This window comes from Typopeltis vanoorti, chromosome 6 (assembly GCF_054136105.1).
Source record: "Typopeltis vanoorti isolate ZY-2024b chromosome 6, IOZ_Tvanoo_1.0, whole genome shotgun sequence".
In the NCBI taxonomy this organism is placed as follows: Eukaryota; Metazoa; Arthropoda; class Arachnida; order Uropygi; family Thelyphonidae; genus Typopeltis; species Typopeltis vanoorti.
Window position 1 is genome coordinate 100848066 of NC_143554.1, and position 27839 is coordinate 100875904.

At 35.8% G+C, this 27839-nt stretch overlaps 1 protein-coding gene across 3 annotated transcripts in view; it reads left to right on the forward strand.

Annotated features, from left to right (window-relative positions):
- Positions 1-27839, forward strand: part of nolo (ADAMTS-like no long nerve cord) — a 180795-nt gene that overhangs the window by 136696 nt on the left and 16260 nt on the right. Inside the window, exons 16-18 of one of the 3 annotated variants that reach the window (XM_090394335.1) lie at positions 10017-10169; positions 20003-20185; positions 25545-25696. In XM_090394335.1, the coding sequence (XP_090250461.1) occupies positions 10017-10169; positions 20003-20185; positions 25545-25696 (488 nt within the window). Of the gene's footprint in view, positions 1-10016; positions 10170-19960; positions 20186-25544; positions 25697-27839 lie in introns of those variants that run through there. The other 2 variants (XM_090394334.1, XM_090394337.1) reach the window with 2 other exon arrangements.

Below are 27839 nucleotides of genomic sequence, written 5' to 3' on the forward strand. Positions count from 1 at the left end.
AATTTCCTGAACTACATACACTGACTATGGCTTCCATAGTTCATTTAGTATTCGACGATGCTCTTTGGTTGGAAAGACCTAGGATTGAATCTCGTTCGTCTAAGACAGGCGGAACCTTTATAAGTTCCGCCTTATAAAGGCCTTTTTAACTGAAGTTAGCCCACCTCATATGAAGGTGGTACGATATTTTCCTCTCAGAAATCGGGGTTTTTATTCCACAAGACAAACTAGTCAATAGAACACACGCAATTTACAGACAAAAATGTTTGATGGTCTCATATGTTTGAGACCATCAAACATGCCTTTATAAAAAAATTGATACAGTATAAAAACCATTCACAAGATTCTCCACAAAGATACCACTAATAACAAAAAAGATTTCAAGAATGCTATTGCTATACCATATGTTAGAGGCATTTCAGAAAAAATAGACAGAACACTACACAAATACAACATCAAAACGACCTTTAAACTCCCGACAAAATTAAGACACCTACTCAGTTCTTCCAAGGATCCCCTGCCACACCTAGCCCACCCAGGGGTTTGCAAAATAGATTGCACATGTAACATACCGTACATAGGGGAAACAGGGTGAACCATCCCAATCAGAAAGGATGAAAACAAACGACACATAAAATACCTCCATTTTGGAAAAATCGGCCTTTCTGAACACGCACTCCAAACATACCACAGAATTGATTGGAAAGGGACCAAGTCCTTACACCACACCAAAACCTGGTTCGAGCGGAAATTCAAGGAAGCATGTGAAATGCTCAAACATGATCCGAATCTGAATAAAAATAACGGTCTAACCATTCCAAGAATGTGGAGGACCCATCTGCAACCTCCATAGCAACCACGAAGAAAAATCTCAATACAAGAAGACTTGGTGAAGTGTTTTTTTTTTTCCCCTGAACATTCAATAGCAACCTGTACTGTACAAATCCAGAAGATAATCGTAATATAACAATGTAAACTGTATAATTCCAGAAGAATCCTAGTGCGTGAGGACTTTGGTAGAGTAGTTTTTATTGGTAATTTTTTTTATCACTATAGGGCAGGCTAAGAAAAAAAGATTAGTTAACAACGTAGATGAAATTTACCTGTATAGAGTGCAACAGCATGTAGCTTGGTTCTTATACACATGTATCCTTCTGATGATGACCTCAATACATGGGTCGAAACATCAAGTTATTATTTTATTATTAATCAGTAAAATAATATTTTCAACACGTGTGTTTTGTGTCCCTAAATTCATAAATATGAATGAAAAAATATTGTTTATTATCGATAAAATTATACAGTTTAGTATAATTCAAAATTACTTAAAAATTTTGAGGTCACAATTGTCAATAACCCCAATAATGTTCTAAAATAAAAACTATAACAAATGTTATGTCTTTAATTGTAATGTCCAAATATTTAAAGAGACAGAGTAAACACGATAAGCACTACGAACACTACTACTGGCGCAAACTGCATATAAACAACAGTGGAACTGCGCGACGAACAGTGCGGCATTACGCTAATAGCTTGCATCTCACTATGACGTGCATATGTTTGCGTGTAGCAATATGACACTGTGGTAAACACAGTGCTGCTAGCGTCCTTCGCCCTCCTAAGTGCTACAGGATGAATTTTTATTATTTTTATACAAAATAAGAGAATTGTATAGGATTGTTGATGATAAAATTAAATATTACTAGCAAATATAAATAAATTCATAAATATATTTAAATATCGAGAAAAATTGGGAGTGCAGCAGTTTCTCAGTGTCAATGCACGAGCCTCCCCTGCTAATTAACTAAGTAGTAGAATATACCAATGGGTTGTAATAAATTAACAAACTATAATCGAGGTTTCGCCAGACCCCTTCATAATGCCAAGTAAAATCTCTTGAGGAAAGTCAAATACGACTCGATAGGTTATCATGCATAATTTATCATTCTATTGTGCACCTGGTGTATTCTAGACAGTATAAAATAAGGGGTTCATTACGCTTGTTTTATGTTTCAAAGAGTTCTACACACACACACACACACACACACACACACACTAGATAGCTTTTAACTATACTTGTATTTATCCAAGTGGAAATGCTAATATAACGCATCAAAATTCTAACAACATGGTTTGTATCGAAGTCAAAACAACCGGCCATATGCTTTATTGCAGCTAACATCTGCTCTTTTCTATGAAAACACGCTGGCATTAATCAAGTAAACAATGGACAGCACACAGAAACTGAACGCAATTTGAAGAAAACAGAAATATCTATTGGGAAGCATATTAGGGTCGAATGAGTTTGCAGTTTAGCATCAGGATATCATCAAAACCAAATCGATATGATAGTCTGGAATAGCCGTGACTGCTGAAAATCTAAATTAAAGAAAGTCTTAGGAAGTCATACAAAACATTATTTAAAGTATCAATGCTTAAGCAAGTTGAACTGTTCTACGGAGTTTGCAAAATGATGCTGAGCGTGAAATGCTGGTGTTTGATTCTCTTAATGGTTAATGCATGTTTGTGTGTTAAATATAACAGCAAAGAATGAAGTAATCAATTCATGCATTTGCGTGACTATGCCTAGATTCTGAAATAGTTCACGGAATGTTTTGTAATGCGCGCGCGCACACACACACACACACACCAAATGCATGATCGACGTGCATGAGCTGACTAATCCTGCATTGTTGGGTTCGTATCGTGGGCCGAGAAGAGTCCGAACGTTTTTTGATTGCTAGTGGATGGTTTAATTGAAGCAATGTCTAAAACAAAGAACATTTTATCTTTCTAGCATTTATTATCATAAAATCCTTTCGTAAAATCTTCATTTCATTTTTCTCCCATCAGTTTCTGTTGGAAACAGAAACATCTTCCAACATGATTCTAAATTCTTAAAATTTTGAGAAAGGAAGAAAGGAGAAAGAAACAGGGAGGGAGGATGAGTAATTCCAGTGGGAAAAACTTGTGATCGTTACCAAATAGTCCGAGACTAAAAAAAAACAAATCAACTAACGTTTAATGTTCGCAGAACTCTAAAATATCATCTTATTTTTTTTTCGTTATAGTTTCGTCTTTCTTTTTTTCCGTTCAAAAGAATATTTGTGGCATTCGTTAGCCTGCAATGCGAAATATTCGGAAATAGATTGCACATCTTACCACTGAGTTACCAAAAGCGGAAACTACTGTTGACGTTGCGTTTTATGACTCGCTGTACCTTCGCAGCACAGTTCGTGCTCCTGTGCTTTTGAATTCAAAGAACGGGATTCGAATCTTAAGTCCCAAAGAACGTTTATGAAGACTTTTCAACGGAGGATAAGTTAAACCCCAGATGGAAACTCGTTTCCTTTCCTCTCCCACAAAACAGATTAAAAAAAGGCCGAAAAGCATAACCAAATAACAGCCGTCCTTTTTTTTTTAAAGTTCCTGTTTCTCCAAGTGTATTATTTACAGTAAATGTATTTCTGTTCATTTCTCTCATTTTTCGATCCCCAAAGTCCGAAAATGTGAGAAAGAGAAATAGTGGGATATTATGGAACGGATTTATCCTTCGCACATGAAACGGGGCATTGAATCTTGGCGTTATCCCGATTCAGAACCCAAATTTCGATATAACCTCTGCATTGTATCGATCTAAAGGTTTCATGATTGATTCATTGTCGGTAGATTGGTTAAATGACCAATCCAAGGTCAGGGTAAACTACATTCGTAATACTCCTATTAAACAGCTTTTCTTGTTTCTGTACTGCTTCCTGTTTCTCTCTCTCTCGCGCTCTCTCTCTCTCTCTCTCTGTGTGTGTGTGTGTGTGAGAGAGAGAGAGAGAGAGAGCTTTGATTGTTGTTGTTGTTGACAAAAGCACTTTATTCTTTGATTGTTCATTCATTTTAGCAGTCACTGAAATAATCTCAATCAACTCGCATTCCAAAATTTTTCTGAAGTTTACCAATATAGTTTCTCCTTATCTTCAGGAAAAGAACAAATTCCAAATATTTCGGTCGAGTACCAAAAAGTTCAAAACATTCGTTAGCATTCAATTCGTTTTTATCCAGGTCTTTCTTAAAATTTATACGAAAACTTTCTAAAAAACTGGCCACCCATGTCTGAGCAAAGGATCACTTAACCTACTTTTAAGAAGTGTTCTAAGTTTTGTTCGCCCCTTCAAACGGAGTATCTCTGAAATGTTCGCGTGTTATCATTTTTTCAACTGTTCCTCTTTTATTATCTTTTGTTTTATGGTACTGATTGTGTGTTATCAGTCGTTCCTGCATTTTGTATTGGAGTTTCTTTTGATCCTTTTTAGTAGTTAGTTTCTTTTGCCTTTAAGAAAAATGCAAATTTCAATCAACAGTAAAACTTTTAGAAATTAGGATTTTTACAATGTTTTGTTGTGCTATTTGATGGGAGAAAAAAAGAATATATAAGATATGCTACGTAAACTACACGAGACGTTGTTGGCGCCAAAACTCGGTTTTAATAGAGGAGGGGGAAATTCTAGTATAAATGTCACGTTTTGACTACGATGTACCTCTTGTTGCTCGGAAATTCCACAAATCAGGAAAATTATTATTATTTTAAATCACAATGGATTTGTTTTAAAATATCATTCATTTATTTATTTGATGATTTTCGTTTTAAAATTTTCGTTTCGTATAAACGGCAACGCTATGGTTTATTTTATTGGTCTTACTTATATTAATAAATAACGAAATTAAACTTCTTTCCGTTATATATAAAAATTTAAGGGAAGGAATGACAGTGATATAATAATAATATGCGATACTAACAGCCTTTAAAGGGGCCTCTGCCCAGATTGACGTTCGTAGTCATAATACCATGATTGGTATGATTCGGTGAAAATCTAACTTCTGTAACACTCTTCAGCTGATTTTGCGTCATGGAAGTTATCAAGAGGTAACAAAAGCCTATCTGTTTAAATATTCGATTGAAACTGTTCTTTATTTTATGGTTTATTGCGACTTATTTCTTCAGAAACGCTCGCAGAGAGAAGTCAATTGAAAAATGTTTTCTTATAAGAATAAATTTCGATAATTCAAAATGTATAACGATTCATGTGTTCGCTTTTACTTTTTTATCGTTTTAATTCTTAACAGTTATTTAATCTCTCAGTAAAAAAATTTAAATACACAAAAACGAATGCACTCGGTAGAAGAAACCAACATTTACGTTCACCGGACAATAAACATGAAGTAAAATGCGCAGATCGGTCAAGTTGGGCGAGTGATTAGCTTACCTACTTCCCACCTAATAGGCTATGGGTTCGAATCCATGGATGTTCAGGAATGTCTTTAGGTGGAAGATGAATTTCATCACCCAGTGCGAGACCGCTTCACTTACTAGGGACATGAATTGGCTTTAAAAAAATACATTTTTGGTCTCTTCGGAATATATAACTCAATCAAATTTTGATGAAATCCTTTGGTTGGAAAAGCAGGGATTTAAATCCCGTCAAGGCTGAAGAGCCTTTTCAAGGCTCGGCAACTGTAGGTGAGTTAGCCAGTCTCATACGGCTGTAGCAAGATTTTTTCTTTTGCATAAAACAACCGACTAGAAGAAAACACACAACTGACAGCCTAGCACACTAATGCAGATAGGATCAACCGCCCTATCAGCGCATTAATTAGGTTTAAGATCAGACGAGTTACTTGGCATTGACAGGTTATTGAGCCTAACATGCGAAAGGGAAATGGGATATATAAATAAATTTATATATATATATATAAATAATTGTAAAATTTGAAAATATGACAATCGGTTCTTACAAACTAGACTGTGGCTTTAGGATAATGAAGCCTTAAAAAATCATTCCTATCGAAACAAATTTGAGGGCTTACTTTCCACTTGGAAAGTGAGTAAGAAGGCTCATTGCTACTATCAGCAATTGGGAAATGTATGATACCTACTTTGAGTACCTTATAGCTCCTATAAATCCTAGTAATGACAGTGTTTTGACATAAAGGGCAAAATACGTCGATCGTATTAGAAGACAAAAACATCTACAGTACAGAATAATCGACTCGGTCCCCAATTGCAAAGCGAACTTGACTATAGTTTGTCAGAAAAACTAAAGTCGAACCTCGCTGTCATTGCTAGGATTTATGGGAGTTCCAAATACATAAAGAAGGCACCCCACTTTGTTGAATTGTTGATAGTATCAATAAGCCTCTTATCCACAACCGTTAAGAGCCTAAATATTAAATCAGGCTCTTAACGGTTCGCCACAAAAACTTATACTTTGCATTAGCTATGTGAAAGGTACTGATAATTTCCACCATATTTAATATTGAACTTTCTGAGAAATTTCTTCTCTACCATCCAATTTACAATGGAGCTTGAACAAGGAAGTACACTTTCCTTCCTGAAAGACGTCCTAGAAGAAAGGAAAAACAGAAAATGCACCCCCCCCCTCGACTGTTCTCCATAAAGTAGCACACAAAGTGAGCAGTTAATACACTTTCAAGTTTTGTTGACAGTAAAGAATCGGTATAATTACAACAAAAATTCAACTTTTAGGAAGAGCTGTAACTCAAGACATATCGGGGGAAAAAATACACCGTCCTTTATGACACCCCCCGCCCTAATGATATCGCGACCGTTATTGTCTTGTATTAGAGAGGAATCGATAACGATTTCAAAGATCTTAAAAAGTTATAACAAAAGTGGCATCATTCAACCTGTTAGTCAAATAAGAAGAATCTATCAATTCCCAAAGCTCCCACATTCTTGATGATCTCTGGTAGATATGAAATAACTTGTCTATATATATTACAGGATAGTTTTTTCTTTCACATGACATCGAAAAAGTACTCTCTACCGGCCATGGTGGATGAAATAGCGAGACGAAATCGAACTTTTTATCCATGTTATTCAATAGATGTTACAGAATCGTATCCAGATTTTGCTAGACATCTATAGACGTCATGGCCGGTTGGGGGTGTCATACACAGTGACTTAGCAATCACGACTTGTGGCTTCAAAATACTATAAGAATATCACTTCAACGAAGCTATTTTAATTTAAAAAAAGATGCCCATTTGCCTTTGATGTTCGAGTTTGGTTTCATAAAATCGAACTAGATCAAATTTCATGCGCACAAATGCGTGAACCACAGAGTTCCACGCAACGGTGATTTACATCGTCGTCGTCCGGTAGCATCCTCTAAAAAGAGAGTTGCAGCAGATGAGCAACTCTTCCATTTCTCTCGGTCTGTTGCCTCCGTCATTCTTAAACCAGTTCATTCCATGATGTCATTAAACCACTCTTTGGTTGGCCTTTCACGCCTTCTATTCCCTTCAACTTTCCCTTGTAATATAGTTCTTGTCAGATGTCCTGAGGAACCTCTCAGAAAATGTCCTGCAAATCTGGTCTTTCTTTGCATAATGTTTTTAAGCAGTGTTCTTTCCATCCCAAATCTTCTTAAAACTTCTTGATTTGATATTCTCTCTGTATAGCTAATCTTTTCCATCCTTCTATAACACCACATTCCCAATGCATCAATTCTTTCCATCTCTCTCTTTCTGAGTGTCATGACTCACTTCCATAACTTGATACTCCAGGCTGTTGCTTTAACTATTCGAATTCTCACACCTTTTTTTAATATTCTTATTTATTAAAATTCGTCCACGCGGTTAGCTTAGTGGCTTCGCGACCATGGAGCGTCATAAGTTCGATTCCCGTCGGCGACGTGAGGAAACTTAAGGATCTTCCTCAGCCATAGCCAAGTTAGCCGGCCTTGGGTGTGGACAGCAGGGTTTTTCCCCAGTTTGTCCTGGGGGTTTTCTTCCCCGTGAACACACGCTTCGACAGACATGGGCTACTACCTGGAATAAGGAGCAACCAACCTATTCCGCGGGATTATTGGTTACGGAAGCTTACGCGGTAGAATGTGTAGGCTTGCGCGAAGGCGTAACATACGATGATGATTAAAATTCTCTTCATTTCCATAAATGCCGATTTAGCTTTACCTATTCTTTTTCTAATATTCAACTCTGAAGTTCCTTTCTCTGAGATCCAACTACCTAAATATTGAAATCTTTGCACTTCTAAAATCTTTCCTCCACATCTTATTTTTGCATTACTCCTATTTTTCTGCCCATTATCATTATCTTGGTCTTCTTCTTTGTGTTAATCCTTAGTCCGTACTCTCTACAGGAGTTTTCAATTCTTTGAACAATTTATTGTAATGATTTTCGCTTTCTGCCATCACCACTGGATCACCCGCATACCTTAAGTTATTGATGATTCTTCCATTTATTTTTATTCCTTCTTCTTTACATCACAACTTTAAAAATATCGAACTTTTATTACACGTGTTGCTCTGACAAACTTGAATAAAGTCGAAACTCACATAGTAAATTTCCATTTTATTCATCTGTTATTGTGCTTACCGTTAACTAATAGCTCCAGCTGTTATGTAATTTCCCTATAGAAGTTGGACGAACGAATATTTCAAATCATGAAAACCAGAGAAAGTATTTTTTATTTATTTATATGGAGTTTCCTCCCTTTTCTCCCCCGTCCCTATTGGGACGAGTTGAGCCCCAATAGGGGCGGGGCTGTAGATCCATGTGGATCTACAGTCCCGTCCATGTGGATCTACAGCAGGCAAACTGGCCCCATGAATGGGGTCAGTTTGCCTGCTTCCGGGATGAAAAACCCCAGATAAACTGGGGGAAAAACCCTGCTGTCCACGCTCAAGACTGGCTAACTTGGCTATGGCTGAGGAAGATCCTTAAGCTCCTCACGTCGGCGACGGGAAACGAACCCAGGACACTCCTTCCCCAGACATATGGTTGCGAAGCGCATAGCCACTAGGCTAACCGCGCGGACTTCCGAAAATCAGAGGGCACATATATACATGTTGATATATATATATATATATATGTATTGACATGTCAATGTTTCTGTTATCCTTATTATTTTATGTGTGCAGTACTTGCTTAGATTCCCACCGCAAATAAGCTGTATTTGCTTGCTTCACAAAGCACAGCCTATAAATTTTATAAATATTTAAAATTTATAAAATACATTTCATAAATTTGTCAAAGGGTATTGTTTATATTGACTAAACTATGTTAGCTCGTAACACGTTTTTTTTAAAAAAAAAAAAAAAAAATAAATAAATAGACATTTAGGTTAATTTACGTTTTTAAGTAAAATGAGCAATTTTCAATTTAAATTAATAGAATTTAAAATTTTCCGTGAAGTAACGCATGGATGATGACTAAATGACAACCAGCAGTGAAATTGTAAGAGGCTCCTAAAATTAATGAATTTTCTAGAATTTCTTCTTGTTTTCAGTATTTCATTTTTTCTGATTAAAAAAAAATATCTAAAATAATTATAATACCAGAAGAAAACTCACGTAAAATACTTTAAGCGTAGAATTTTCGCCTAAGTATCATAAGTATCGTCAATACAAGAACACAAAATGGCAATTGAGCAAGACAATTCTAAAAAGCGCCACCTAAGTACATAATCTTCTACTGCAAATGTCTGATTCTACTAGTTTAAATTGAAAATTGCTCATTTTGAAATAAAACTAACTTTTAACACTGTACTTAGGTGGCGCTTTTCAGAATTGTCTGTTAGTGTTCAAATGCTATTTTGTGTTCTTGTACTGATGATGCCCATGAACTTAGGCGAAAATTCTATGCATAATAAAGTATTTTACGTGAGTTTTCCTCCAGTATTATAATTATTTTAAATATGCCTACTCTCCGCATTTCATTATCGAAACCAAAAAATTATTGTTGTTAGCGAGGTTTATATTTGTGCTATGTGAATGAACATTGTGAATAAATCGTATTTCTTATAAAAAGAAAAGTGACTTTTAGTTCTTCTCGTTGACTTCTAGTTCCTAATACGCACCCTCAAGGGGTGTGTGTACATTATTTCTAATGTACGCTTCATATGATCTCGTCCCATACTGTTTAATATTCATTAAATAGTTGATCTCTCTTTATATTTGTAATGATACAATATTTATTTTCAGGTTCGTGCTGCTCAATGTTTAGTAAGGCTTAACAACATCTCCAAAACAGTAGACAGCAGATTATGTATCGACGCTGGACTTGAACATCCCGCCACGTTTCAAAAGTGTGGGACGGAGGAATGTCCTCATTGGGCAACAGCGCCCTGGTCCCAGGTATTTATCCTTTCGATATGATCATAATAAGATAATCGATATTTGAAGAGACGAGTTAAGTAGTTGTTATTCAACGTATTATACAATTTTACTATTTGAAAACGAAAGAACTTTTAAAGACATGAATGATTAAAGCAAGATATTTAAAACAGAATATCCATCTTTAGTTTTATTCAAGCTGAGGTAAACAAAAGATTGTTAAAATAATTAAATGCATATTGCATGGGCGGTTACATACTAAGGAGTTCAAAACAAGCAAAAAACGCGCCTCTGTTGGTTAATTTGGAACTTAGGAAGCAACTATGGCTATGGGACCAACGTCTTATATATCTGTTAATCACGTGTTTTTTTTTTTTTTTTTTTTTTTTTTGTGCTGTTTGGCAAGATGGAAAAAAAAAAAAACTCGTTTCAGTGAAAATACTCAACCATCAGCTAACTCCCTTTTTTTCAACTGAAAATTCTCTACAGAATGGTTCTTAAGGATTCTACAAGGATTTGAAACAGAGTCTTTCAAGCCAAAAGAGTGTAGTTATTGAATTATTACGGAGGCTTTCTATACTAGGGTAAGAACATTTTACTTTTCCTTATAATGTTTTAAGAGGTTTTAATCTCCTAGTATTTGCAGGGAAAAAAAACTTACTATGTTTTCATCCAGGTGTTGCCGTCCTGGTTAACTGAATGGTCCGCCCGCTTATCATTTCTCCAGTCAAGAGGATGCGAGTTCGAATCCCGCTGCGGGCATAGATCTTTGTGATTATCTTTAGGTTAAAGATGAAATTCCTTGTCTGGTATGACACCTACTTACTGGAGGCCTTAAGTGGCAGTAGCTTGGGAAAAAAAGTCCCATGTGGCTGTTTAGAGTAGGATTTCAGGATTATGTTTAAAAATGCAATACACCATACATGTATAAATAAATAAAATTCTTAACCTGCACACAGCGCTAATGTATTGTAAGTGGGAATTCGCATTAAAAAAATAATAAAAAGCAGAATCCTTCTAGACATTTTGAAATCGAATGCTAATTTCCGACGGAAGTGTAGGATTTCTTCTCTAGGAAAACTTGAATTTACCGTCCCCAAAACAGGTGTGCAGTTCCGGCTAATGTACAACTCGCAAATAAAATTCACACACACGCGCCATGATAATTATTCGCGATTACCACACAACCTTCATAAATACTGGAAATCTGCTCGACTGAAGAAGCCGATAAACATTCTGAGTCAAACGGAATGTACAAGGTGATCAAAATCAATCCCGTTCCCATCCACTAAATGCTGCGAAATTTTGCAAGAATACGTTGTGTGTCACAGAAGCGATATCTGAGGGGGGGGAAAATGAATTCCAAAATTCACCACCAGGGAACGTTGTAAAAACCAAATACATAGAATTTACATATCACGCAACTCGGCAGGTGTCAGGAGCGTTTAAAAAGATGAACACGGGATTTTTCCCTTCATTCTGGTTGTTAATACCATCCAAGGTTAATCAAGGACTAACCTTGCTCTAACGTGCTTTGCTTATGAATCTGTACCACCTAAAGAATTGCAATGTTCTTGTTACACTCCCGCGAATTTCGTCGCTTGAACAAATGTCGACAATGTCCACTAACTCCATGTGTTTCGCGACGAATCATTAGTCGTTTTCAAGAAACGGGATCGTTGGAAGTTAGACCTGGCAGAAATCGCAAATCAGTCAGTTCACAAGTGAATGAAGTTGTTACTGCCGTTGTTGAGCAGGACATGAATAACAGCGTGCGCGTGCTGTAATCAAGACACATGATGTGCCTTACACAACTGTGTGGAATATTCTACGGAAGAGTCTTCATTTCTACCCATTCGAGTTAATCCACACAGGAGTGGCGCCCGCAGGGCTTTGAAAGTCGACTGACCTTCGCTTTACCGTTCCTTGCTCGAGTGGAGTTGGACGCTGTAGCCATGGATGATTTTGTGTGGAGATGAGACTACAGCGTCCAACTCCACTCGAGCAAAGAAAAAAGTAAAAAGTTCTCAATACACAGCATGTGGTAAAATATTAGGCATATTACAATATTGAAATTAAAGGAATTATATAAAAAAACTTTTTACTTAGTAGGATTTTAATGTATACTATTTTAAAATGTATCTGAAAATTTACAACCTAAGATAACTAAAACTTATTCAGTAATAAAATTCTCTCACATCCCCACAACCACGCGTTCCACTTTTGGCAGTGGACCACACTGTGAGAAACGCTGTTATAGATAACGTGTTGAGAGTGATTTACCAACAAAGGAGTGATTTTTCAGTTTTCTTTTTCATTTTAATTGCTGACTGGTGGCCGAGGAGGGATAGCATATCTACTCTCCAACCAACAGGTCGTGGGTTGGAGTACCATCGTGAGCATGGATGCTTGTGAAATCCTCTTCTGGACGAGCTTGTATAGCTCATTAGGTTTATAAGGCTAGCTTTAAAAAAAAAAAAAAAAAAAAAAATGGTAGCCCAAGGAACGTCATCTCTGGAAGTTGCACAGAGGAGCAAGTTTGAGAGAGTGAGAAGTGTTTTACAAGTAAATTGGTAGATGCATGGAAGGCATTGCGTGAGAAGATGGCGACAGCACAGATAAATAGTTTTGCAGATTCTGAGGCGAACCTCATACGATGAGTTCCGCTGCTCCATAGAGGCCTTGCATAAGAATAATAATTATTATTTAATGAAGTATTGCTACGTCTGCGAAGAGTTTTTGGCTTGCTTTCCATAATGTTTTGGTCTCAGTTTTATGCGTAATTTTGACATCAATATTGTCAATCTGAAAAAGACCACTTCTTTTTCTTTTCTTTTTTTTTTAAATAAAAAACTGCTAGTTGTTCGCAATTTTTTTTCGTCAGTATATACATTTCTATGCCTCTTATTTATAAATTAAATTTTTTTATTCAGAAATAAATCTTTCGCTTTTTATTAATGCAGCTGACAGAGATTTTTTGTTTAAAAAAATCATATTTTTTTCTATCATTTCAAATGTAAAGTGGAGGATTTTCTAGTGGAGATATCCTCAAATGGAGAGCAATAATCAACGTTTTACCGAAAGTCAAAACACTAAATAAACTTTCCAAGAAACTATTGATAAAAAAGGCTTGCAATGATTTTCGTGCATATATTTTGTATACAATATTCCTAAGACAGTTAAAAGTAAAATATGAAAACATTCACGGATTTTAAATGTGCTATGAGAGCCGTGGATAGATATAAAGAAACGATCAACAACTAAAATATAACAGTTTATAACAATTTTAACTGTATGCTATTTAGTTTATACCTTTTAATTTTAATGTTTCTGGTAAACGTTTTTGCTTAGTATAAATAAGATAGCTTCAATAGGCTGTATTAATATATATACACTTATTAATATTAATTAAGCTTCTTTGCATTTCATAAATTAATTAATAAATTTCATAAATTTCTTCATGTCGCTGTTGTTCCACCTCGGTGGTTATTAAAACGGCATGCTCAACTGAACTCAGAAATAGTACAGACCAAGAAGCCCACACAGACAAAGAAAAAGCTGAAGCTCTAATAGACATCTTGGAAACACAATGTAACCACTCTTATGAAAATTTAAACAACCTTATCTACAAAATTCACCGCCGTGTCAAGCAAGCGTTAAGACAACAAAAGGACAATTCTGAACCTATCACACCTACTTCTCCAGCAGAAATAACAAGTATTATAGCCCACCTGAACAGCAAAAAGGCTCCAGGTCCAGATGGCATCACCAACAGAATAATCAAATTACTACCCAGAAAAGCTATAATTCGTTTAGTCAACATAATCAACGCTACTCTCAGATTTCAGCACTTTCCCACAACCTGGAAGATTGCCGACATCATAACTATCAAAAAAGATTAGAAAGAACTCCCAACTCCCAGAAAGCTACAGACCTATCAGCCTTCTACCCTGTCTTGGTACGGTCGCTGAAAAAGTTATACTCACAAGGCTCCAATCTGAAACGGACAAGTTAGGAATCATTACAAACAAGCAATTTGCATTCCGTAAAGGGCCGTAATACTGTACAACAGATACATAGACTGGTTGAGCATATCACAAAAGGCTTCAATTGGAACCTCCATGCAGCTGCAGTCTTCATAGATGTTGCAAAGGCTTTTGACAAGGTGTGGCTATAATTCATCAGGGCCTGCTTTATAAACTCATAGAATTCAACCTACCAATTAAACTAATAAAAATAATAGATACATACCTCAAAGACAGATTTATGCAAGTCAAAATAAATGAAATTGCATCAACTAGATGCAATTCTGGCTGGTGTGCCTCAGGGCCCCCTCTTTTATTCTTAATTTACATAGCTGACATTCCCTAAAACCCTAGTACAACCATCACTGCATTATATGCAGATGACACTGCTCTACTAGCAAGATCATGCAGTCCCCGACTGGCAATCAGTAGACTCCAAAGCAGTATTCATATACTAGAAGAGCGGCTGATGGACTGAAAGATACAAGTAAACCCAAAAAAAGTTCAATTATGTTTACCCAAAAGAAGGTCTAGAGCAAGAAGGATATACACCTATTAGGAGTCAAGATTCCATGGCAGACTGAAGTTAAATACCTAGGCGTGATACTCGACAAAAAACTTCAATTCAGCAATCACATAAACACATTGGCTCGAAGATATCTAAAGCAATCGCGCAACTCTACCCCATGATCAACAGCAGAAGCAAGCTGGATGTACGTAACAAACTACTTATATATATATATAAGATGGTAATACACCCAGTCATCACTTACGCATCTCCTGCTTGGAGCTATACCTCGAATACAAATATTCAAAAACTGCAGAGGATACAGAACAAATGCCTGAGGATGATTCTGGATGCCCCATGGTTCATAAGAAACTCCCAGATTCACAGAGAAGTCAACATTCTTTACGTTTCCTCCCTTCTCCACGATCTAGCAGAAAAGTTCATCAAAAGCAAGTAATCAACCAAACCCACTGATCAAACAACCTTCGGACTACAATGAAGCGGAATACTACAAATATATATAAAAGACCCAAATCAATCTTACGCTCAGCTGAATGTAGCTAATCTCAATGTCCTCACAGGACGAGCCTAGAGCTCAATAACACTCCACTCAAAGAACCTCCCTCACAGACAAAGGGGAATATGAAAACATTAGTGCTTCACCCATCAAACCAGCAATGTTTTGCATGTTTGGCGAACTCCGAAACCGAATAGTGTTTTACGTATATGTAAGTAGGTGATTACTCGAGTAATAATAGCATTTTATAATTTAGTAAGAAGACGTGTACTATTTTAAAAGATTACGTATTTATTGATAACTACGTAATCTTTTTTTTTATGATTTATAATGCAGTAAGGAGATGGTAAACAGTATTGTTTTTATATGAGTTATAAAAGACCATATTTCTTCATAAGCGTTATCTGATGATTAAATATTGATATATAGTTTATGAGCAATAAAATATATGAAAATAAAAATGTTAATAAAACGTTGTTTGTAGAAATATACCACAGATTGTAAACAATCGTTTGTTAACTTTAAGTACATCCGCTCTATGTTTATATTTGGTTGTCTTACGTAAAATTAATTCCCATACTATAATGCTCCATAGCATTGTTTTGTTGTCAACTTACAGCAGAGTCTTGATTGAGTGGTTGCGAACCCCTTCCCCTTATGGTCTCATTTTGTGTTGTGTACATCGCGGAAGTATTTTCAAAATGACGTTGAAGGACTGATAATTTACAAGTAGTGACCAAGATGCTGTCGTGCCAGATATATTATAGAAACTGTGTAATGCGTAACTGCGTTTAGATAAACAGCATCTTATATCTTAGAAACACTAAAACTGAACACGACGTGATGATAAACTCGTGGATATTATAGAACAAACAAGGGACTTAACCTTCAGTCTAGGTAGTGCTTCTCAGTTTGTGAGACAATTTATGGGAGGATTCAAATTAAAAAATGAGAAGCGGTGTATCGAGAGATTCTTTGTTCTTTCCCTTCCCCCCCCTCCCCCTTCTTTTGGATTCACAAGTTTCTTCCTCCCTCCTCCTCAGATTTTCCTTTAATATATATATATATATATTTTTTTTTTTTATTAATTCCACATCTGGAGAAGTTGAGCTTTGGTCCCAGCCCTTTACCTAAGTCACAATGTTGCTATTATATATAAATAATTTTTCCTTGTAAGTTCAATAATTATAAATTTTCTAATTAAAAAAAATACGTTTTTTAAAAAAAATTATCTTAGGTGATTGACAATTCAAATTCCTTTGGTTATCACGCTATTTGTTCCGCATTTAAAAAAAATATAAAAAATGGGGAAACTATACTTAAGCGACAGCTAATAACACGAAGGTTTTTTCATTAATTTTACTGGTCATCAATTAAGAATATTATTATTGTTTTTTTTTAATCTCTCAGGCACTTTTTTTTTTTACCAAAAAAACTGATGATAAAATATTTCACTAAAATGGCTGTCTTTTCACAGTTTTAGTGCAACGTTAATGTAGTTTTTATTGGCCTGCTAAGCAGAATTTTGTTTTAGGACAAAAGTTTCTCATGAACAAAATCAAAAGCAAGGTTGCAAAACGTACCGCACATCATTATCGTGTTTGGTGGTGAAAGCTTAAGAGTGAATCTCTTGGCGTTTTCTTGAACAGCTGAAGGCTGCGATCTTCGGTGAAAACAGAATTGAAAGAGGATTATAAGAATTTAGTGCGCTAAGCTTAATGCTAGATAGTAAATGGATGTTGACCAGTAGCTGTTTGTATGCTTAGAGTTTGAAAGAAAGTGTAAGAATGACGGTGGCTAGTTTAGCAGAATGTAGTCCATGGATAATAAATACCTACAGAAGAGACGAGGAAGTCTCTTCTCAGTAATTTTAATTTGTACTCAAAATATATGTTATGCATTTTGAAAGGTGACATTATTTAAATGAACTTAAAACATGAGACCACTAGTAAAACTGTTGGACCTTTCACGATGAATGGTTAATAATCATTTGACTCGCATCATGGTTGTCGTAAATGTTAAAACACTAAAATGAATGCACAAAAACATGGTCTTCTAAATATATTACACAGGAGATTAATGTTTCTTTTCAAGAACAGTAATATATATTCTCTTGCCAAAAATTAGTAATGATTTCCTATCATTGAAAGATCCCAGTCGCTCTGTGGTACTTATACTTCTTTCACTACGCGTTACTCCAGCTTCCTCGGCAGGGTCCGCGTGTTACTTAGATGCGACTTCTTGTTAGTACCACTCCCAACCGACCTGTAGAGGCGTATGTTCACGGGGCCCGTTTGCGGGATAAAAAACGCCAGATAAACTGGCGGAAAAACCCTACTGCCCGCGCCCAAGACCGGCTAACTTGGCTATGGCTGAGGAAGATCCTCAAATTCCTCACGTCTTCGACGGGAATCGAACCTGGGACACTCCTTCCCCCTGTCATATGGTTGCGTAGCGCAAAGCCACGAGGCTAACCGAGACCCTTATATACTTATACTCTGTGGTGTATATTGGCGAAATTATTCACCTTGTTCGTCACGCACACTTAGCTAAATTGTCTGTGAAGAAATTCGTATGAAAAATGTGTTTTTCGTAACATCCAGAATCTCGAATTTTATCAAAAACCCGAAAATTATGATCTAAAAGATTTCCATGCATCTAATTCAACTGAGTTCAATTTGTGTTCAAAGCTGTTTATTGTGCAACTTTCTAATTTTTGGAAGGATTTCTTCGTTTGACTATTGTAACACTCAGATTTTTGGAAGCTTTCCCTTCAAGAAAGCAATATAATCACTTTTTTGTGAGAAAAATCTTTTACTGAATTCTTTATTAGACCTACTTTTTATGTGCAACTGGGAAAGAAGTGTCAAATCAGGTTTCACTAATGACAAGTATATGAACATTATGTTTCTCAGGAATGAAGTACAGTATTTTGTTTTCCGTCAGTCCTTTGGAGCATAGTATTGTGTTTTTTCTTGACTATTACATAAAGAAACAAAGGAAACAAAAATACTTGATAAAACCACTATCAAGTTCAAAGAAAAGTGCTATGACCTTACAGTATGTCGGCTACACATCGGCCAACAGTATTTCTTTTATTTGAGTGCATTCGCTTTGAGGGGCATGCTGTCACAAGTTCTTTTATACAACAGGGCAGCCATATTTTGAATGCGCTTTTATTTCTCGTTGTGCAACACTAAACTGCTTTCAGATTGAATTTAAAAAGAATTTGTCCGCACATGAAATTCTGTATGCCATTAAAAACATCAACATTTCTCACGTTTCTTTCTAAATATGGATATCCACATGTCGTTGCTATGCTATCACACGTTTGCTTCCCATTTAACCTTTAGTGTCATCATAAGCAATGATTACTGTTTTTTTTTCCTTCTTAACTTCGACATGATGCAAAATTTTCGTCCGGGGTGTGCATCACTGAATTAATATACAATACAACTTACATGTATACAGTCCAGTTTATATTAATATAAAGTACTAATGTCTCTTCATCATAAGTGGGGCTTGTTATCCATGATAGCCGTCATAAGACATTGAACATATCTATTAAGCTCGTTTACCAGAATAAGGCGGACATCATGTCAACAGAGCCGAAAGATTCTATTGTTTTCGTGTCTATTTTCCAGTTATGGAATATAGAGGTTGCCACCACGCGTTGCATGTTCAGAATCTAGGATAAAATAAATAAATAAAATAATTATTTTTGTCTAAATTATAAGTAGTACTTTTTTTTTTTTTCCATCTAGCTCTGAATTGTGCCTGCATAGCCGTTTGAAAATGACGTTTGTTCCCAGAGCGCTAGACCTCTAGAAGAAAAACTGAACCGTTATAGGAGCTGCCGAGTTTACAAAGTTTTCCTATGTTTTTTTTTTTTCAACTATTTCCTAAATTAGTCTACATTTTTAGGCAATTAAGCGTTTTTCTCCTGAAAATTCGGGTTTTTATCCAACTCAAGAAAAAAAATAAAAAATCGTAGAACCTACATTAACTTACACAATATGGTTTAGGATTTCAAGATAGCAGCAGTTATCTGCGGTACTCTCTCTTCTGATGGCTCTGAAATCAATGAGAGCCATGGACTTAGCTTTCAGTGATGCTTAAGGATGGAGGTGGCTATCCACTAGCCTTCCAAAAGTAGGGCTGAAAGAGATCCGCCTACACCTTTTGGAGAAATAAAAGGCATTATAGGATTGGCTTTTCTGAATCAGCACTTTAACCAGCGAAATTACTTAATTATAACTGTGTGCGTGTTATTTAAACTACTTGATAGTATGTAAGACGGAGCCTTTGTGCCTTAGCAAATTATTTAGTAACATCTCTTCAGTTTAATGCAAAATTTTACATTCGCACGCGATTCACTATTTCGACAGTGTTGCATATAGAAATGTGTAATAAAATTGCTATCTAGTGATCCCGGTTTTTTTTTTTTTTTTTTTTTTTTTTTTACCAAATGGTCAACTCACTTTATGAACTTTTTTAACAGCGCCTTCATACTTCATTATTGGTGCAATTTACGTTTAGTTAATAAAAAAAAATGAAATGATGCATCATTTATTTCAGTCCACCAATAGTCATGATAGCGACCAGTTTTTCATATTGAGTTCAACAACGTTTTCAAGATGCGCTCCTGCTTCATGATTCGAGTTGTACGTTTTTCCCACTTACATAGTCTTTTATCCATGTTGATGTTCCTTATTATCATAGTAATCTCACTTATAATAGTGTGGTCGCTGTTACCTTATAGGTTTAAAGAATAATGATGGGTCCTCTCTAATCATTGTTCTAGTGCTCGGACGCCAACTGCTTCACCTGGAAGACTGCTTATCAGAGGAGAGAAGTATATTGTCGCCTTCACAATGGAACTATTGCCGATGCCAACAAATGCGATGAAAACACGAGACCGCGAAGGAAGAGGGACTGCTCCAATGAACAGTGCAGAGGAACATGGAAAGTTGGAGAGTGGTCAGAGGTAATAGTTTCAAATTTAATCACTTAGAAGTTTTGTTATGAAAATTTCATATCCAAGAAATAAAAAAAAATACTTAAAACATTTTAAACGATTATATCACTCTTGGATATTATACAGTATAATTATCATTTAACTTTCTAATATAATAGTAGCTTTAACAAGAATTAGACTTCTGCTAACGCTGTTACTCTCACGGAGACTGCAACTATCAGGCCTTGATTCCTTTGTAAGTTATGTCTACCAGTTTATCTCTTCCTCCTTAAAAAAATGGGGGGGGGTAGGATTTTTGTAGGAAAAAGTCACTTCCATATAGCGCTAAAAAAAAAAAAACCTGAATGTGTTTAACTGATTTCTTGGGAAAAAAAAAAGAATGTTTACGAGAAAAAAAAAAAAAATTTAGAAAATTTACATTAATAACATTCAAAATGCCTATAAGTACTATTTTCTAACTCACACTGTAAATATGCAATTATGTGGTATTAGCATGCCTTTTTTGTGCTGTTGATTTGTCCATGCAAAGTTACCGAATGCCTATTCTACACCAATGATTTTAGTTAATCTTATATTCAGCAGCTCAGTGGCGCACTCAGGATTTAACCTGGGGGGGGGGAGAGTTGAGTAGACGATTTGAGAATGCATACGACCTATGATTGAGCATCTGCAATGATCGCTAATTCATATGTAGTATGGAAATAGAAGATATGACACAACATAAATTAAAAAATTAATTTTAATTAGGATAAGATTTTTGGAAATTTTTCTAGTGTTTTTTCCTTTTTCTTTTGGGGGGGGGTGCTAGGGCCCCTTGGTCCCCCTCTGGGTGCGCCACTGCAGCAGCTCATGTGCAAGTGGCACAATTTATCCTCTCGCGAGACAGGCAACCCAGCTAGAGAACACACACACACACAGTTAACAGATACAATGACCATCATGGCCTCAATTACACTGCGCATAATTCCACCCCATCTTCTCAATTCTTTTTAGCAGTGCAGAGATTGATATCCATGGAATATGCTGAGTGGTGTAAGTAGGATGTTTGTCTTCCTGTTGGCTCTACCTAAGCTCTCAAGTTTTATGGTATAGTAGTTTATGGAATCTGCAAAATATCTCTTAACATATTAAAATGCAGTATATTTGCTACTTGCTTTAAAAATTTTAATTTTAAAAATAATATTTTTACTGAATAAATTGTCATATGATTTGCATCGAAATAGTTTAGTATTAAACTTCAAACCTTCTTTACCTATGACAGTACTTAAAAAATAAAGAGTTAAATAATAGTGGACTAAAAATATGACTGCTTATGTAAAAAGTTAAAGAAAAATTCTTATTACATTTCAAAAAGGTAATTTAAGATACATGATTTAATATTGAGTAGAATAGTGGCGCACCCAGGATTGAATCTTGGGGGGGGGGGGCGAGTTGAACGGATAAAAATATTTTTAATACAATGAATTTGCATTAAAAATATTTTTATCCGTTCAACTAAAATTCGTTAAACTTCATTCATTCAATAAAATTCATTAGGTGATTATAAAAATGTGTTTAAAGAATAAAAGCCAGTTTTCTTTTATTTTTACAAAGCTCTTGAATTATTTCAGTCATGGTTACATTAATATATATATCTCTCTCTGTGTGTGTGTGTGTGTGTGTGTATATATATATATATATATATATAGCAAAGCCAGTCCGTTCAATCGTGATCGTGTCATGGTAGATCTTAAATAGGTTTTTAAAAGGCGTAAGTTAGAAAATGATCTTTCACTGACGCATGTTGTTACCGGAAGCGTTGCAAATATTTTTAATAAGTTATAGATGTTAGGATATATCATTTTGTCACACTTTGAAACTGCATCAACGGAATTTTTGCATGGAGCTATTGCAAACGGTTTTTCAAATTTCTTATACCACAACTTGAATTCGGCGTTCAAAATTGCTGGATTTGTATAACGCAAATCATCTGCATAAAATTCACATAATTGACGAAAATCTTCCATTGCACTTGTTGTTGGAGCATCTTTTCCATTTGGTAGAAGAGAAAAAAATATATTTCAAAATATTGAGGTGACGAGTGAAACGTTCATGAAGTTGAGTCAATATTTGGTCAATAAATGGAATGAAATAGTTCTCCTGAAATATTCTTCTACAGAATCGGCTAGAACATTGGACCTTAATGTTTGTTTTGATGAAGTCCTTGGCTTTTTAATGTCAATATTAAAATTATTAGCTTTTATACATCCTTCATCGTAAATATCTTTTAATGAAGAATCTGGCGTTTCACGAACGGTATTTAATTGAGCCACAACATCATCAACAAAATTTAGGGCAATTAAGAGGTCACTGTCAAATTTTTGCATTGTTTTAGACAATGGTAAGGTGCACGCAAATATTTTTTGCAAGCTAAATAAAGATATTATAAATCTTAAAAGATATTAATATTATAAACAACAAAGACGTCCTGTCTTTTAGGGGTATTAAAGAAATTGTGTACCTTTTCAATTATGCCAATGCAATTTCTTATTTGTCACAGATATAGCATTTCCAAGTGCCAAATTCAAACTATGTGATGCACGATAAACATATCTTGTCGATATCATTATTACATGACACCTCCAGGTAGTCCAAAGACATATCGAAGAAGGGCACCTACTCTACAACTCTCCTTCTTCACCAACCACAACTACAATCATCATCTATACCAACGCTGTCTACCTCCGACCACTACCACTAGTATTTTCACAGACAATCACAAACATCGATGTCCACTGCGGGATTCGAACTCGCAGCCTTTTGGCTGGAGAGTCGGCCAACCAGGCCGGATATATATAGATAAAAAATTAAATTTTGTGGATAAAAATTAAAAAACAAAGTTTTAATTTTTATTAAACAAATAAATAATATGATATAATTATGTCACTATTTACTTTTAATGAGATGGTTCAACTTCTCCGCCTCTGCAGAGTTGCTGGATATCTGGCTCAATATTGGTCAACTTCAGTCGAAGATCGGCACACACACTAAGACGAATTCTGTATTTTGTTTTTATTTGAAGGAGCAATAAAAATCGTTTCTCCCAAAGATAGGTTGTAGAAAACTGCATGACGATTTTCAACTTCAAATAATTCGGGAAATTCACTTCTCACTGACGGCGAGATCCAGAATCGAGCCAAACCACGATCACGGAATTGCATTTTAAGCCCACTGTCACTTGAAAGCTCAATTAGCTGCTCTTTTTTCGATAACGAAAGGTCGTTTTCGTGACTGCAAGCATGAAATGGATCGTGAAATCACAGAAATTTCTTATAAAAAGTTATTCGGAAAATGTTTCCAAATTCTGTTTCAGAGTTTTGAGGTAGACACAAACCCTTTCCCAGTGATTAAATTCTAAACTAATAAGTTTCGGGGCCCTATACAAAATAATCAGTTGTATTTACTCAAAACTTCCCCGTCCCTTTCATCACGCGTTCGTAATCAGGCTACTGTTGATATTGATTTATATACACATTCAAAACTGCAAGCAATTGTGAATAATAACACGATGTAGGCATAATTACCGTAAAGGGAGAAAAGTCACAAAATAGAAAAATGTTCCTACAAAATAACCAATTGTATTTACCTTTGAATGCGATCCACTGGTCGAGTGTCCAGCAAGTCAGCAAATCTTTCCTTTCCTTTCAGCGTATTAATATTATCGCATCGTAACTGATGGGAATTCTGTGTTTCTGTGGATTCATTACAGACCTCTTTCTCTTCAGAAACTACACACAAACTGTCATTACAAACTCATTTTGTATTATCACTGTCATCCGAGATATTTTTCCGTTTAAAGAAGGTACCAATGTACTTATCCATAATTGAAATACCGTACTTACTCGCATATAACTCTCAACCCCTGATTTTACTTTTCGAAAAAAGAAATTAAAAAGTTTCGCATATACCTCGCAAATGAAAAAAAGCTGAAACACGTTCAGAGCGATAGTAACTTGCTCCAGCGGGAAACAACACACCCTCTCCCAATAGCCACTATATTGCAGAGGCAAGAAAAACAAGTACTTTTATTATGTCAGTGAATAAGGTATAAGCAGTCTGTGTAATATATTTCTCAACAAATTAGTGCAATTAGAGACAACTGGGATAAAAACGACACTAATTAATAAATCACATGTCCCCTCATACAGAAAGTATGCTGTATATATATATAGACTCAAGCAAAACTATATGTTGCACCGGCAAACACAATAACTAAAAACTATTGTCATTAATTAGATTGTGTGAGTTCGCTCCGCAGCAATAAAATGCAACCGAAAGTGTTAAAATTAAGATATATATATATATATAGTGAATGCTGTTATGGCAGTTTCACATATTATTGGAATTCGGTTGAAGAGAGCATTTCAACTCAATTGTCAGCTTGTTTTTCGCAGGATTTCCAAAAAACATAAATACTGGAGTTAACTCACAACACATTTTGTCTAAGTATTACTTAGCACTTCCGAAGATATATTGAGCCTTGGTTGAAGGAGGAAAAACCTTCAACAATAAAAATCAGTAAACAACAAGCAATTGGTTGAATTGTGGTCATGTGGACAGCACATGTTCACTTCAAATCTGACAAAACAGCAAGGGAAGGTGGAAGAATAAAACCATATTGTGTTTCACTTCACCCCTCTTTTATTAGTTGTCATTCTGCTGCTACAAATAAAAATAGTGGCGGAATGTCCGTGACCATAGGTTGAGAAACACTGCTATAGGGTTTTCTCATCTTATGTGACCCCTAATTCATAAGCATAAGTAGTATATAAATAGAAGAGATGACACAACATAAATAAAAAATGAATTTTAATTAGGGAAAAGTATTTTGGAAAATTTTCTAGTGTTTTTTAACTTTGGGGGGGGGGAGAACAGGGCCCTTGGCCCCCTCCCTGGGTGCACCACTAGAGTAGAATAAAGAAGTAGTAGGGGTTGTGTGAAAAGCATGAAAATAAACAAAAAAGTAATTTCCAGGGAAGAGCCATCCCTGGAAATTAAACCAGGAAATTGCCAATAAAAAAGTAAACAGCATTTTTTTAATTTTTTTTTCATGGAGGGTTGTAGGTGTATGGAATGCACTGACCAAGAGAGAGAGAGAGAGAGAGAGAGAGAGATGAGGGTGTGCAGACACTGAACAAGTTTAAAAGGTGATACAACAGACTTTCTGATGTCTGAAGCATTCCTCCTGCACTGCAATGAGCTTCATTATTCCATCTAAAGTTCTGGTAACTCACTCAAACAGTGCATTCCACTTCTCTATCATCCATAAAATCATAACCCACAACAAAATTCTCTTCATCAAATAATTATTTTGTTTCTTTCTCCCTAGTGTACTGGTGAATGTTCTGAACAAGGATTTCAGAGTCGAATCTTACAGTGTGTATGGTATGGAACCAAAAAGCCAGCAGGAAATGCCTGTCGTGAACAGCCTAGGCCATCTGTGATCAGGCCTTGCATAGTTTCACCATGCGCTTTGAGTGAGTAAGTGATTATTATTGTGTTTTGGTTTCGGCAGTTACTTGACATTTAAAATAAGTTTTTATTTATTAAAACACTTATAACCTTCAGGTTTTAATTGTTCACATACACATGCTCTCTCTGATAATCTTTCTCTTTTCATGAATAACTGTAATCATTTGTTTTAAACATTTTCTGTTATTCTTTGTTAGATATATGTGCTATTTAAATTAGCATATGCACTATTCATCCGTTTTATGTTTAAATAAGTATAAAATGAGTTTTTATACTCTGTTTTAAATTTGGGAATTATATAATCAGAAACAAAAATATGAAGCTTTTCTTTTAGTGTTAGATGGTGATTAGCATTCATTTTAGTAAAATTATGGAGACTACAACCATGTTAGGAATAATTATTTTAATTTCCCAACATTTCAATCTTCATATTAGGTCATTATCTGGAGTACACACAACAAAGAAAAGCTACATACCTAATAATAAGCCAAAGTGACAATGATTTGATCAATCATTATTCTAATTGCCTGATCTCAGTACTAGGACCTATATTGTTTAACCTTTATATCAATGACATTGCCAGTGGATTGCAAGGGGATATTCAGTTGTTTGCGGATGATGCGAAGCTGGGAAGGATTATTAGTAATAGTGCAGATGTGGTAGCCCTGCAAGAGGATTTGAATAAGCTAGATAGATGATGGGCAAATGAATGAGGGGGGGGGGTCAGTTTAATGCAGCAAAGTGTAAGGTCTTGAGGTTTGGGAAACATCGATGGGATGCTGCATTCTCTATGGGAGGAGTTATACTGGAGGAAGTAGGGGAGACAAGAGATCTGGGGTTGATGATTGATAGAAACCTGAAATTTAGGGGACATATTGCAAAGGTGGTGAAGGGAACACAGAGGATTGCTGCAATTATGAGAAGGACACTGACCTGCAGAGATAAAAGAGTTATCATTCTGTTGTATAAGTCTCTGATCAGATCACATTTAGACTATTGGTCTCAGATTTGGCCCCCAGGATTTGAAGGGGATAAATTAACTGTGGAAAGGATATAAAGACAGATGACAAAGATGGTTTCAGGACTGTACAATTTTGGTTATGAGGATCGGCTGAGGGAATGTGGACTGCAGAGTTTGGTGGATAGAAGAAGGAGAGGTGATATGATTGAGACTTTTAAACTGTTGAGAGGTGGTTACAGGGTTGACACTGGGGAGTTCTTTCGCTTGGTTGAACAGAGGGAAGGAGTGATGACAAGAGGCCATCCCTGGAAGTTAAGAAAGGAAACTGTGAGCAAGAGGGTGAGGAGTGGTTTCTTTGCATGGAGGGTGGCTGAACCATGGAATGCATTGCCTGATGGAGTGGTGAGAGCGAGAACGGTCAATGAGTTTAAGGAGTGGTATGATAGACTTTGTTTCTTAGGGGGGGGGGGATCTCCCCTCGATGAGTCTTGACAGACTTTATGTTCTTAGGAAGGACCTCCCACGATGAGTCTTTTGACTCCATGGAGCCCTGTAATAATAATAATAATCTCTAGTGAAAAAAAACCTACATCAAAGCTACATTCTATTTATAACATCATCAGATAACAAATTCATATAGATAGTTTTAATACAACAAAGTAGTAGCCTAATCCATAAATTAACAAGTGTTATATTAGAGTTATGATCCTGGATTGCTCACAGTCCTAATTATAACTAACTCTTAGATCAAAAGGTTAAGTAAGTAGAATATATGCCATCCATATTCTTGCAATTTTTAGACCACCATTATTGTTGAGATTAGGATGGTTCATAAGAATTTCACAGCCTCCTTAAATTGTGTGATGTAAATAGGTGCCTTCCCAGTCAGTTCTATGTAGAGTATTCAGGGCAGGATCAGAAAGGCCAGATTTATTTACCATAGTTACTAAAGTTAATATGCCATTTATATTCCTTTTTTCTGATAGGAATTGTGCATCCTGTTTCACCTACATAGGGCAAATTATAGGTGCAATGAATTCAGTGTACTCCAGGGTGGGCCAGTGGAGGAAGCAAATCCTTGGATGAGTTGAATATTTTGCAGGAGGTTTAAAGGTGCCATTAAGGTTGTATGTCTGTAGTATTCTGGTTATTTGATCTGATATACCTTTAATGTATGGAATGGCTACAGTT